General features: G+C 47.1%; 1 protein-coding gene across 1 annotated transcript in view; it reads right to left on the bottom strand.

Annotated features, from left to right (window-relative positions):
- Positions 1–8,875: 8,875 nt before the first annotated feature.
- The window catches only part of LOC140460475 (uncharacterized), a 30,628-nt gene continuing 24,314 nt past the window's right edge, over positions 8,876–15,189 (bottom strand). Inside the window, exon 5 of the mRNA XM_072555023.1 lies at positions 8,876–10,370. Coding sequence (XP_072411124.1) covers positions 9,323–10,370 — 1,048 coding nt within the window. The 3' untranslated portion in view covers positions 8,876–9,322. The remainder of the gene's footprint in view (positions 10,371–15,189) is intronic.

The raw sequence follows: 15,189 nt of genomic DNA, 5'->3' as shown, positions 1-15,189 counted from the left end.
TATATATACGACAAACAAAAGTGGACCGAGCACCAATCCCTGTGCTTCACCACTGGTAGCAAGCCTTCAGTCCGAAAAACATCCCTCCAACATCTTCTCTGTCTCCAGCCGTTAAGACAATTTTGTATTCAATTCACAACCTCACCCTGAACCCCATGTGATCTAGATTAGGTTATAGTCCCTACAGCGTGGAAACAGGCCATTCGGCCCAACAAGCGCACACCGACCCTCTGAAGGGTAACCCATCCAGACCCATTTCCCTCTGACGAATGCATCCAACACTACGGGGCAATTTAGCATGGCCAATGCATCTGACCTTCAGTCTTTGGGTTGTGGGAGGAAACCGGAGCACCCGGAGGAGACCCACGCAGACACGGGGAGAATGTGCAAACTCCACACAGTCAGTCAACTGAGGCTGGAATTGAACCCGGGTCCCTGGCTCTGTGAGGCAGCAGTGCTAACCACTGAGCCACCATGCCGCCCTCTAGCTTTACTAATTAGTCAACCACATGGAACCTTGCAAAAGGCGTTACTAAACTCCAACTAAACAAAGCTACACCACTCTGGTCTCATCAACCTTTTTGCTTCCTTCCTCAAAAAAACTCAATCAAGTTTGAGCGACATGATTTCCCTCACAGAAAACCATGCTGACTATCCCTAATCAATCCTTGCCTCTCCAAATGCCTAAAAATCCTGTACAGAATCACATCAACAACCACTAAAGTCAGACTCACGGGTCTATAGTTCTCAAGCTTCTCCTTACTTCTCTTCTTAAAGTAAGGCACAACATTATTCACTTTCCAGTCATCCGGTGCCTCAGATCATAGTTATAGATGGTACAAACATGTCTGCAAGGGGTCCTGCAATTTCCTCCCTAACTTTCCACAATGACCTGAAATACAGACATTTACCCAACTTTGTATTGACTAAGACATCCTGCACAGCCTTTTCTATAATGGGAACTGTTTTCAAAGCATCAACATTTGTTTTCCTCTGTTTTAAAGGCAAGAAGACAACTGAGTTCAGCGAAATGTGTCCCCGTCATTTCTTGCATTCGATTTGGTATCAGACTAATTGAGTGATGGTTTTGCAAGTTTTGAGAAGACTTGTAGCACAGGTTGAGGTTCTGGGTGTACGTTTGCATGCTAAGCTGTATTGCTGTCACTAGTATACTTACACACAGACGAGGAAGGACACCCACTTCAATTAGGTCAAGCTAAATAGAGACACGCATGAGAATTCCTCAAAGCATGGCATTCCAACCAGAACTCTACCAATAAACACATTGATTTCGACCCCATCTACCATCCTCTCAGGAAATGAACAGGAAATAACATCACCAATGCAGGAAGTGACATCACCAACCCAAGGAACCTTCAACACACAAATAGCAAGTGGGAGATAACACCAGCACTTCACCACAGGCTCCTTGATGATGGTGGTGAAACATCTGAAAAACAAACCTTCCAGCTCAGCAAACAAACTTGCACCCTGAGTGATAGTTAAAACAATGCAAACACTTCACTGAAGCTCAGCACATCTATACAGGAACTATGCTGTAATGTCCTGCAGTACAGGTGCTGTGCAGTGTGAAGTTACTGCAGCTCTCCTTCACATTGAAGTCTTGTGTGAAAACTTGGCACCATTGCACAGTGCAGTAATGTACACAAGAGAGGAAGAAGAGACTTCCTCTGGGAGTAATGGCCATGGCGCACCTTTCTGGAATCAGTACAGGAGATCAAGAGTATGACATGCTCATGTCTTTTGAACCCGTCATCTGCAAACACCTCACTTCTCATTGCCTTGCATTTGAGATATCTGCTCCCACATCTCAAGTAAAGTTTGGGATTAGGGCCGATCTTGATTGATGACAAGCATTTCATTGACCCAAAAGCTGAACAGGAAGGAGGAGGGGAGGAGAAGTCAAAACAGATGCAATGTGTAAATGTTTCGGATTCGCCACCTGTCAGTTGTTTTTGGTGAGGAATGTCCATCGGACATCGACTCAGGAGATTGACAGGAGCGACGATAAGTTGCTTGTTTTACTGCATTTGTCTCTGCCATGTTCAAGCTCACAGCAATACACGCTGACGTTGGCTGCACAGGTCATTCGTGCGTTATTAACCAACATTATTTGACAGCAGAAGTTTGTCTCTGGTGCAAGTTATCTCAAGTGAAGACACGGGGTGGAAGTTGCACGGTGAAGGCAGCCTGTGCAAAGGCACAGCAGCACCAGTGGTGGTGAAAGCAGTGTCGATCAGGAAACCCATGGGATGGCACAGCAAAGTGCCCGCTCAGAGCTCATCACGTGCATGGAGATCCAACATGTTTATCCATTGCAAACGCTAACTGTTCATTTGACTGTGTTCACTGGCATGAACTCAAATTTTCCTGTCCCTGGAATGATCAGACATACATTAGGAGGTGCGCATCATGACTCTGTGCAAGTCCTGACCAACACAAACACAAGTAAGCTGCACAGGAACGTCAAACCTTAGGTGGAATGATCCCCTGCTGTCCAGGAACCTCTGCAAATGTCTCGGAGCCAAGGCCAGGTTGAAGACTATGATGTGACAGGCCAGACTAAACTGTGTGTTTACCGAGGAGGTGTTAGACTGTTTAATAAATGTTCAAATAGGTGGACAACTCAATTCAACACAGTAACTGACCCCGCACAGCAGGTCAGACAGCATCCGAGGAGCAGGAGAATTAACGTTCCGGGCGTAAGCCCTTCATCAGAAACGGCAGTTCTCCCACTCCTTGGATGCTGCCTGACCTGCTGCGCTTTTCCAGCAACACACTCTTCGACCCTGATCTCCAGCATCTGCAGTGCTCACTTTCTCCACAGCGACTGACCCCACAACTGCACACCAGTTGACTGTTCCTGATCACGGAATAAGCCCACACCGGACTATACCAAGAATACTCACTTCCCTGGAAACCCACTTCCCACTCACCATTTACACGTCCACTGATGTTGTGCTTTTAAAAGATTCCCTCGGGCAGAGAAGCTAATGTTATAAAAAGTGGAGCTCACTGTCTTCTTTCATAACCCCACTTATCCAGGACTCACTGAGCTGCCCAGTTCTCCATTGGCTGGGACTGGGGCATCCTGGATCAAATGGATGGTGTCATTGGGTCAGTTTGACAAAACATATCGGCTTTAGCAATGAACTCAGCGTTCTCCCTGATTGGACAATTTAGTCTGTGTTACATCACAGGGTCAACCCTCCTGCTTAATTTAAACCAGCAACACAGAAAAGATTTATCCCGTGCAGTAATCTGTGAAAATTCGAGAGGCCAAGAAGCTGTTAAAGTAAAACTTAACAACTTTATTTCTTAAATTATAACAGAGAATAATTAACTAACAACTACTTACAACTCCTTCTTCTAACCTATCTTTCACTTTCCCTTCTGTAATACTAGTCCGATAAAACCCCCTGATTAAGATTAGCCAAGAATTCAAATTTTCAAATCCAGCCAGATGTCGAATCTTCCTGTTATGTCTTCCTGTGTCTTCTTTTCTTCTTCTTAGGGATTTCTGCTTCTTAGGTTATTGATCGATCAAGGCATCTTTAAGAGAGCTATTTTTCCGGGCAGTCTGCAGATGCCGATGGGTTGGCAGTTCATAGAAGATAGAACAGTACAGCACAGAACAGGCCCTTCAGCCCACGGTGTTGTGCCGACCACTGATCCTCATGTAAGGTAAACCTAGTGTACAAACTCTCAAATTTCTGTTACCATATGCATTTCCAGCAGTCTCTTAAATGTCCCCAATGACCTTGCTTCTACAACTGCTGCTGGCAACGCATTCCATGCTCTCGCAACTCTCTGCGTAAAGAACCCACCTCTGACATCCCCTCTATACTTTCCTCCAAACAGCTTAAAACTGACCCCTCGTGTTAACAATTTCGGCCCTGTGAAAAAGTCTCTGGCTATCAACTCTATCTATGCCTCTCATTATCTTGTACACCTCAATTGGGTCCCCTGTCTTCCTTCTTTTTTCCAATGAGAAAAGTCCGAGCTCAGTCAACCTCTCTTCATAAGATAAGCCCTCCGTTCCAGGCAGCGTCCTGGGTAAACCTCCTCTGAACCCTCTCCAAAGCATCCACATCTTTCCTATAAAAGGGCGACCAGAACTGGACGCAGTATTCCAAGTGCAGCCTAACCAAAGTTTTATAGAGCTGCAACAAGATCTCATGGCCCTTAAACTCAATCCGCCTGATTAATGAAAGCCAAAACACCATATGCTTTCTTAACAACCCTGTCCACTTGGGTGACTATTTTAAGGGATCTATGTACCTGCACACCAAGATCCCTCTGTTCCTCCACACTGCCAAGAATCCTATCCTTAATCCTGTACTCAACTTTCAAGTTCGACCTTCCAAAATACATCACTTCACATTTATCCAGGTTGAACTCCATCTGCCACCTCTCAGCCCATCTCTGCATCCTGTCAATGTCATGCTGCAGCCTACAATAGCCCTCTATACTGTCAACGACACCTCCAACCTTTGTGTCATCTGCAAACTGGCTAACTCATTCTTCAATCTCCTCATCCAAGTCATTAATAAAAATTACAAACAGTAGAGACCCAAGAACAGATCCCTGTGGAACACCACTCACCACTGACTTCCAGGCAGAATACTTTCCTTCCACTACCACTCGCTGTCTTCTGTTGTCCAGCCAATTCTGTATCCAGATTGCTAAATTTCCCTGTATCCCATTCCTCCTGACCTTCTGAACGAGCCTACCATGGGGAACCTTATCAAATGCCTTGCTGAAGTCCATATACACCATATCCACCGCTCGACCCTCATCAGCTTGCCTAATAACATCCTCAAAGAACTCAATAAGATTTGTGAGGCATGACCTATCCCTCACAAAGCCGTGCTGACTGCATTTTGTCAAGCCATGCTCTTCCAGATGGTCATAAATTCTATCCCTCAGAATCCTTTCTAACACCTTGCAGACAACAGACGTGAGACTGACTGGTCTGTAATTGCTAGGAATTTCCCTATTTCATTTCTTCAAGAGAGGAATTACATTTGCCTCTCTCCAGTCCTCAGGTACGACTCTGGTGGAGAGCGAGGATGCAAAGATCTTCGCAAGTGGCAAAGCAATCACATTTCTCATTTCCCAAAGCAGCCGCAGACAAATCTGGTCTGGCCCTGGCGACATGTCAATTTTAATGTTTGTCAACATTTTCAGCACATCAGCTTCCTCAATCTCTATCCGTTCCAGCATCGTACCTGCTCCTCAATGGTTTCATTCACTACAAGGTCCTTTTCTTTAATAAAGACAGAAGCAAAAAACCCATTTAGGGCTTCCCCTACCTCCTCAGTCTCTATACACAAGTTCCCTATGCTATCCCTGACCGGCCCTACCTTTTCTTTGATCATTCTATTATTCCTCACATATGTGTAAAATGCCTTTGGATTCTTCCTAATTCTTCCTGCCAAGCATTTTTCGTGCCCCCCTCCTGGCTCTCCTCAGACCATTTTTGAGCTCCTTCCTCGCCTGCCTGTAATCCTCTAGAGCTGAGCAAAACCCTTGCTTCCTCCATCTTACGTAAGCTGCCTTCTTTCTTTTGACGAGAAACTCCACCGCTCTCGTCATCCAAGGTTCCTTTATCTTACCCCTTCTTGCCTGTCTCAGAGGGACATATTTATTCATCACTCGCAACAATGTTCCTTAAACAGTCTCCACATGTCTATAGTGCCCTTTCCATGGAACAATTGCTCCCAGTCCATGCTTCCCAACTCACCTCTGATAGCATCATAGTTTCCTTTTCTCCAATTAAATATCCTCCCATTGTGCTCCTCCCAACTATTCAATTTTCCCCAGTCTTATATCCTCAAAGTATCGGATTGTGTTATTGGCTTTTAAGATTGTCAATATACTAAATTCAAACTTGATTGGAGTTTGGTATTTCTCAGGTTATACTTTAAACCGATTGGCCTAATTCGAATCTGTTTTAGCGACCCAGCTAATCGAGTTGTTAGACCAAATGTTACATCGTATCTTGTTCAGAACACTTGGTGCTGGTCAGGTAGTTCTGCTAGCTTTTAACTCTCATAAAGGTACAGTACACCCTCATCTTCATAGCATCTGTCATTGACACTTCCCACTCAGTTAATACTTGCAGCAAAAGAGCATCCAAATCAGAAGCAGAGTGAACCAATCAGCTCCTTCGAGTCTGTTCTGTCATTCAATAAAATCGCGGCTGATCGAGTTGTGACCTTGATCTCACTTTCCTGTCTGCCTATAACCTTGGACTCCCCAAACATCTGCCTAACTCAGCCTGGAATGTATTCAAAAACGCAGACCTCACACCTTCAATGTCTTGGGCTCGATTATGTGAAAAGACTTGTTTAGTCACAGACACTTGGATAACCTCTGATTACAACGGGATCTTGATCGGATGGGCCAATGTGCTGAGAGTTGGCAGATTGAGTTTAATTTAGATAAATGCGAGGTGCTGTATTTTGGGAAAGCAAATCTTAGCAGGACTTTTTCATTTAATGGTAAGGTACTGGGGAGTGTTGCTGAACAAAGATACCTTGGAGTGCAGGTTCATACCCCTTGAAAGTAGAGTCGCAGGTAGATAGGATAGTGAAGAAGGCGTTTGGTATGCTTTCCTTTATTGGTCAGAGTATTGATTACAGGAGTTGGGAGGTCATGTTGCAGCTGGACAGGTCATTCGTTCGGCCACTTTTGGAATATTGCATGCAATTCCGGGCTCCTTGCTATCGGAAGGATGATATGAAACTTGAAAGGGTTCAGAAAAGATTTACAAGGATGTTGCCAGGGTTGGAGGATTTGTGCTATAGGGAGAGGCTGAATAGGCTGGGGCTGTTTTCCCTGGAGCGTCGGAGGCTGAGGGGTGACCTTATAGAGGTTGATAAAAACATCAGGGGCAGAGGTAAATAGACAAAGTCTTTTCCCTGCAGTGGGGGAAGTCCAGAACCAGAGGGCATAAGTTTAGGGTGAGAGGGGAAAGATATAAAAGTAACCTAAGGGGCAACTTTTTCACACAGAGGGTGGTGCGTGTATGGAATAAGCTGCCAGAGGAAGTGGTGGAGGCTGGTACAATTGCAACATTTAAAAGGCATCTGGATGGGTATATGAATAGGAAGGGTTTGGAGGGATATGGGCTGGGTGATGGCAGGTGGGACGAGATTGGGTTGGGATATCTAGTCGGCATGGACGGGTTGGACTGAAAGGTCTGTTTCCATGCTGTACATCTCTATGACTTGCCCATGAGAAGGATAAGGAGCTGAGGAGCAGAAGTTGAAAGAGGGGCCGGCGTCAGTGGCTTCAGCCTCCACAAGGTTAGGCTGGAGGAAAGTCCACAAGTGTACTCCTGGATGTGGGATGAAGACTCTGAGAATTTAGGAACAGTGGAAGAGTTGCAATGGCTGTTGGTGTCATCAGCCACATGTGAAATTTGACACTGTGTTTTTCAGATGATGTCCTTGAGCAGCAGAATGTGGATTAGGAATAGGAAGAGGCAGAGGACAGATCCTCTGGGACACCAGAAGTAAGGCCATGGAAGCAGTTGCACTGATGCTCTGGCGGTGACGGGACAGGTCAGCAATGAGTCAGAAAAGCGTAGGTTCATTCAGCAGGACAACAGTGACGAGGGGCTGCAGGAGGATTGTGTGGTAGAAGGCTTCAGAACGGGGCAAGAAGGTCAAGGAATAATTGTTTACTTTCGAAATCGGTGATTTTGACAAGAATTTGATCCTGGTGACGGGGAAGAAATCTGATTGGAGGAATTGAAAGATGGAGTTCTGGGAACAACAGACACAGAGTTAGAAGGAGGCAAAGCGTTCAGAGCAAGAGATTCGAGATGGGATACAATGACGGCTGAGCCAAGTGTTTTTTTTTGAGGATGAGTAAATGGCGGCAGAGTGAAAGGAAAGTGGGATAGTCTTTGAAGAGAGCGAACCATGAAAAATATTAGTGAGCAAGGACGGTTTGGTAAATGCTGTCACCAGTTCAGCACTGGTCAGAACCAAGTCGAGTGTAGTGCTGGAAAAGCACAGCAAGTCAGGCAGCACGAGGAGCAGGAGCATCAACATTTCGGACATCAACTCTTCATCAGCCCTCTCTCTGCCCCCACACCCAACTCCAGCCCTTCACCAGGTCCTAGCTCCCAGTCCTGCCATTTCATTACTATTCCCCCAGGGCTCCCCCTCACTGAAGAGGAATGTTTAGTCCTCAGCAAAGGCCTCACCTTCATCCCCCTACACTCCCGGATTAATGAGTTCGACACACGTCACAGCCTTAAACATTTCTTCCACCAATTTTTCAATCAAGACTTCCGGCCACCCATCGAGGACCCCTTCTCTCACCTCCAATACACCCCATCCACCTGGACACCCCCGACTGCCTGTTATCCGCCCTCGATCTCTTCATGTCTAACCGCCGCCATTCCTGATGCAGGACTTATGCCCGTAACGTCGATTCGCCTGCACCTCGGACGCTGCCTGACCTGCTGTGCTTTTCCAGCACCACACTCTCGACTCTGACCTCCAGCACCTGCAGTCCTTACTTTCTCCTTGTTCCGAACAAGACCGAGGAGGTGGATCTCATGGACAAGGTGAGCGCTGACAGGGAACAAGGGGACATGAGAGACGAAATGAAGAACGGATGATTTCACAGCTTTGACATGAATTTGCTCGATTCATCAGGGGAAGGAAGGGAAGCAGCGAGAAGCAGGTGATTACATTGTCTCAATCTCAGTGGCAAAGAAACTCTTGTGGGTTTGTCATCCCTGAGGTGAAGTTGAAGGAGAAACAGGGAAGGAGAATTCTTCAAAAGAAATTAACTTGTGTCAGACATATTAAAGAAGACTCAAAACTTAGTGTATGCAACACAAGTCGGATTTATTGGACCGTTAGCCAGCATTTTAACACCTATGACTGGGCTCTAGATTATTAACATCAACAGAAACAGATCCACATCGGGCGGCACGGTGGCTCAGTGGTTAGCACTGCTGCCTCACAGCACCAGGGACTCAGGTTCAACTCCCACCTCAGGCAGACTGTCTGTGTGGAGTTTGCACATTCTCCCCGTGTCTGTGTGGGTTCCCTCCGGGTGCTCTGGTTTCCTCCCACAGTCCAAAGATGTGCAGGACAGGTGAATTGACCACGCTAAATTGCCTGTAGTGCTAGATGCATTAGTCAGAGGGAAATGGGTCCGGGTGGGTTACTCTGTGGAGGGTCAGTGTGGACTGGTTGGGCCCAAGGGCCTGATTCCACACTGTAGGGAATCTCGTCTACGTGACCATAATAGCAAATTCCAAGCAGTGCAGTTAGTTGTGAATCCGCTGGTGTGCCAGGAGGTTGGATGATTGAGCAAATGTCTTCCTGCACACGGGGCAGGCGAACGGCTTCTCTCCAGTGTGGGTTCTCTGGTGTGCCAGGAGGTTAGATGACTGAGTGAATGTCTTCCCACACACAGAGCAGGTAAACGGCCTCTCTCCAGTGTGAATACGCTGGTGCACAGTGAGATGAGATGATAACCTGAAGCCTGTTCCACAGTGAGAGCACCTGAATGGCCTCTCATCAGTGTGGACACGTTGATGGCAGATTAGTTCCCCAGAGCTCTTGAAGCATTTCCCACAGTTCAGACACTTAAAAGGTTTCTCTCCAGTGTGAACCTGCTGGTGTCGTAGCAGGTGGAATGAGCGAGTGAATCCCTTGCCACACTCGGAGCAGGTGAATGGCCTCTCTCCAGAATGGATCCGTTGGTGGACAGTCAGCTGGAATGATTTCTTGAACCCAGTCCCGCAGTGCGAACACATGAACGGTCTCTCGTCAGTGTGAACTAGTTGGTGGGACACCAGTTCCTCCGAACTTGTGAAGCACATCCCGCAGTCCAGGCAATGGAACGGTCTCTCCCCAGTGTGGATTCGGTGGTGCCTCAGCAGGTGGGTTGACTGTGTGAACCCCTTCCCACACACAGAGCAGGTGAACGGCCGCTCCCCGGTGTGGACCCGCTGGTGGGCAGTGAGGTGAGACGACCGCCCGAACCCAGTCCCGCACTGAGAGCACCTGAACAGTCTCTCATCCGTGTGAACACGCTGATGGGACGTCAGATTATCAGAACTCTTGTAGCACTTCCCACAGTCTGGGCACTGAAAAGGTCTCTTGTCGGTGTGAACGAGCTGGTGTTTCAGCAAGTGCGACAGCTGAGTGAAAGCCTTCCCACACTCGGTGCAGGTGAATGGCCTCTCCCCGGTGTGAACTCTCTGGTGGGTCAGCAGGTGTGATAACAGAGTGAACCTCTTCCCACACTTGGAGCAGGTGAATGGCCTTTCTCCAGTGTGAGTGCGCCGATGAACCTCCAGCTCTGACGGGAATCGGAATCCCTTCGCACAGTCCCCACACTTCCAAGGTTTCTTCTCTTTCTGGCTGTGTTCCAACGCACCAGGAGACTGGCTGAAATCCTGGCGGCAACCAGGAGGCGTGTGCAGTGTCTCTCCGCTGTGAGCAGTGCTTTCTCCTTCCATGTTCAAATCGTGGTGATATTTGGGTCGCCAGAAACTTGGTAATTCTGACAGGTCCTGATTTGCCGTTCGCTTCTGTTGCCCAATTACAAATCCACCCCTTCTAAGACTCTGTGAATTTTATTTTGAACAGAAAAAATGGAGTAAGAGAGAGCCCACAAAACACAAACGTAGATTCAATTAATGAAGGGCTAACAGAAACCAGTATGTAGGAATAAATGGGTCTTCTCATGTTGGCAGGCTGTGACTCGTGGGATGCTGCAAGGACCAGTACTTGGGCCCCAGCTATCAACAGCACACATCAATAATTTGGAGGTGGGGATGAAATGTAAAATTTCCAATTTGCAATGGTACAAAATTAAGTGGGCAATGTGCACTGTGAAGAAGATGTAAAGCAGTTTCAGGAAGACTTGTGAATGGACAAGGACATGGCAGTTGGAATATAATGCGAAAAAACATGAATCATATCAGCATCGTGTAATAGAGATCTATGACACAGAAACAGGTCCTTCAGACCATCAATTCTGAACTATTAAAAATCAAGCACCTGACTATTGTAATTCCATTGATCTATCACCTTATATGCTTTGGCATCGCAATTGCATATCTAAAGTCTTGAAGTTTCCCCTTTCCTCGGAGAAACAGATGTGCACATTATTTCTGAAATGGTAAAGGGTTGGAAAGTACAGATATACAAGGGAACCTAGACGTCTTTGATGATAAGTCTCTTCAGAGGGTCGGTGTGGGCTTGTGGGCCGAACGGCCTATTTCCACATTGCAGGGATTGTATATTTCTATGATCAAAGTTAACATGCAAATGCGTCAAGCTATTAGGGAGGCATGTGGAATGTTTGTGTTTCTCACAACAGGATTTGAGTACAGTAGTGAAGCCTTGGTCCCATCGTTCAAGAGCTTGGTTCCACCAACCTGGAGTACTGTGTGTAGTCTTGGTCTCTCAATAACGATGGAGTGGAACAAGATTCACCAGATTTGTTCCTGGGGTGGTGGGACTGTCCTCAGAAGAGAGACTGGATAAACTGGGACTACATTCTCTAAGGTTTCAAAGAATAACAGGTGATCTCACTGAAGCTTACTGAATAGTTCAGAGAAAGATAGAGTGAATACAGATTCGATTAGATTCCCTACAGTGTGGAAACAGGCCCTTCGGCCCAACCAGTCCACACTGATCCTTCGAAGAGTAACCCACCCAGGCCCATTTCCCTCTGACTAATGGACCTAACACTACGGGCAATTTAGCCTCGGCAATTCACCTGACCTGCACATCTTTGGACTGTAGGAGGAAACTGGAGCACCCGGAGGGAACCCATACAGACACGGGGAGAATGTGCAAACTCCACACAGACAGTTGCCCAAGGCAGGAATCGAACCGGGGACCCTGATGCTGTGAAGCAGCAGTGCTAACCACTGAGCCACAGTGCTGCCTGAATACAGGTAAACCATTTCCCATTGCTGGGGAGTCTACATCAGGGGGTGACGGGGGTGCAACAACCTAAAAGTGCCAAATAGATCTGAAATGAGAAGAATTTATTTTACTTAGAGGGTTGTCAACCTTTGGAATTTTCTACCCACAGAGGGCTGTGGAAGCTCAGTCTTTGAGCATATTTAACATGCAGATTGACAGACTTCTGATTACCAGCATGGGAGGTGATGGCCGACGTGTATTATCGTTGGACTACAATCCAGCGTCTGGATTTGAATCCTACCACAGCACACGATGGAATTTGTATTCAATAAAAATCTGGAAATTAAGTGTCTAACAATTGCTGATTATCAGGAAACAAGCATCCAGTTCACTAACTCTGTTGAGCTACGGAAACAATTATCGTTACTGGGTTTGACCCACATTTGACTCCTGACCCACAGCATTGTAGGAATGAGGCCTCATCCTGAGAATAAATAAAACGGGGAAGGGTTGGTAAAAGGCCATGAAGTGTTAGATCAGCCATGATTGTATAGAATTATGGGCAGGCTTGAAGGGCTGAATACCCTCCTCTCATTTCTTTGAGGAAACGTTCAGAATCATAGTTGATGCATCACAGATACCAGAATTTGGCCACAATATACAGGGAAGAAATTTAATGCAGTGAGTGGTACTAATCTGGAATTTAATACTTACAATCAAAAGGTAGATAATATCAAGATTCTGATGATCGAATCTTCGCATCCAATAGAAGACATGAATGTTCTTCAAATATCCTGTGAAAGAAGTTTACAAATTTCATTCCTTATTGTGCAGATTACACATTAAAAAAACACTTCTATTGGTTTGAATTTGCAATGCTTAGGTCCTCCCCATCTCACACACTTCGAATCATAGGCTCCCTATAGTGTGGTAACAGGCCCTTCAGCTCAACAAGTCCTCACTAACCCTCCGAAGAGTATCCCACCAAACCCACTCCCCAATCCTAATACTCTACGTTTACCCCTGACTAACACACCTAACCTACACGTTCCACACTATGGGCAACATAGCACGGCCAATTCAGCCTAACTTGCACATCTTTGGATTGTGGAAGGAAACCAGAGCACCCGGAGGAAAGTGAGGACTGCAGATGCTGGAGATCAGAGCTGAAAAATGTGTTGCTGGAAACGCGCAGCAGGTCAGGGAGCATCCAAGGAGCAGGAGAATCGACGTTTCGGGCAGAAGAAGGGCTTATGCCCGAAATGTCAATTCCTCTGCTCCTTGGATGCTGCCTGACCTACTGTGCTTATCCAGCAACACACTTTTCACCCGGAGGAAACCCACGCAGACAGGGGGAGGACGTACGAATTCCACGCAGACAGTCGCTTGAGGCTGAAATTGAACCCGTGTCCCTGGTGCTGTGAGGCAGCAGTGCGAACCACTGAGACACCATGGCACCCTGTAAAAGGACGTTGCAAAATCCATCACTCTTAGTGCAATATAGAAACTAAAAACATCCCTTCCTCCTGCCCTGGATGACCATGCACTCCACCTGTTGGTGTGATTGGTCAGTCACTCAATTTGAGGATAACTTCTGCACAGGGTCCTGAGTTTTGAGTCTGTAGGTGCACGTGTCTAAAAGGGGCCAGAGATCTTTGAACACATGGAACAAAGAGACCCATGGCGCAGTGAGATCTGGAGAGCAGGATTTGCTTCCTTTCCTTCTTTGAAGCCTCTCTGCCTCATCAATAAGGCATTGGGTGTGAAGGGCTGATGCAGCCTGATGGACAAGTTGTCTCCATCCAGAACAATGGGCAGCAAGCTCCGCCCACTCATTCCAAACATTGCCCCCTACAAAGATGGCGGCCACGCATGCGTCTGAGCCGCAGTGCCCCCGACAAAGATGGCGGCAGCGGCGAAGGGCCCTGCCGCCGGTTGGAAACCCGGAGCCGTCGGTCATTTGGGTGCAAACGGCGGCCCGGGGCAACTCTACTCGGGGTTTGTGGCTTACACGAGGCCTTCACGAAATCTCTCAGTCCATTCGCGCGATCGACCGGCTCCTTCTTCCTGCATCATCACCGATGCTTTCGGAGCTCATCGCCTTCGCCCGCTCCGCGCATTTTCCAGTCGCTGCCGACTCTGCGCCTGCGCCCTGCTCTCCTGCCTCTGGGTCGACGGTCTGCACCGCGGGGGATTATGGGTATGTTCACCCCTATGGAATGATGGGATTGGAGAAGACCTCAAGGACTGAAGGAGACCCTTTGGCCCATTGGCAGTGTTATGAGCATGCAATCCAGGCCCAGCCACTACTTTATTACTGTAATACCCTTGGTCAATCCACCCAGTCTGCATATTCCTGCAAACTATTTAGCATGGCCAAACCTGCTAACCTGCACACCTTTGGACCATGGGAGGAAACCAGAGCAACCGCGCACACAAACACTGGGAGAACGTGCAAATTCCACACAGGTAGTCTCCCCAGGCTGGAATCAAACCCAGGTCCTTGGCTCTGTGAGGCAGCAGTGCTGACCACCGAGCCACCATGCGGCGTCTGTCTGATTCTATCAAAGTTGTTTCCTGTTATGGGATGGACAGTGGAGCTGAAGAGTCAAATAACACTGTCAGAAAATAAATTACACTGATTCTATCTCAAACAGAATCTGAGCAAGAATCTGAATGGATGACCCACCCCCCCATCTTTGTTATTGTTGCAATGCTGAAAGAGTCCATTCTGCACATCTTACATTAGCATGTCCAAATTAGCATGAATTAGTAAAAACCAAAAGGTTGCTGGAAATCAGAACTGTCAACCGAAATTCCTGGAAATGCTCAGCAGGTCTGGCAGTATTTGTGGAGAAAAATCTGAGTTAATGTTTCAGATTCAGTGACTCTGTAGAGCTGGGCAGAAAGGTGGCAAATGGAGTTCAATGTAGCTAAGTGTGAAGTGATTCACTTTGGTAAGAGTAATAAAAAGATGGATTACTGGGCTAATGGTAGACTACTTGGTAGTGTGGAAGAGCAGAGGGATCTTGGTGTCCATGTACACAGATCTCTGAAAGTTGCCACCCAGGTAAATAGTGCAGTGAAGAAGGCATATGGCGTACTGGCTTTTATTGGTAGAGGAATTGAGTTCCGGAGTCCTGAGGTTATGCTGCAGTTGTATAAGACTCTGGTGCGGCCGCATCTGGAATATTGTGTGCAGTTTTGGTCGCCATACTATAGGAAGGATGTGGAGGCACTGGAACGG

The sequence above is a fragment of the Chiloscyllium punctatum genome, chromosome 36 (genome assembly GCF_047496795.1).
Source record: "Chiloscyllium punctatum isolate Juve2018m chromosome 36, sChiPun1.3, whole genome shotgun sequence".
NCBI lineage: Eukaryota > Metazoa > Chordata > Chondrichthyes > Orectolobiformes > Hemiscylliidae > Chiloscyllium > Chiloscyllium punctatum.
This window is presented reverse-complemented; position numbering and strand designations above follow the sequence as displayed.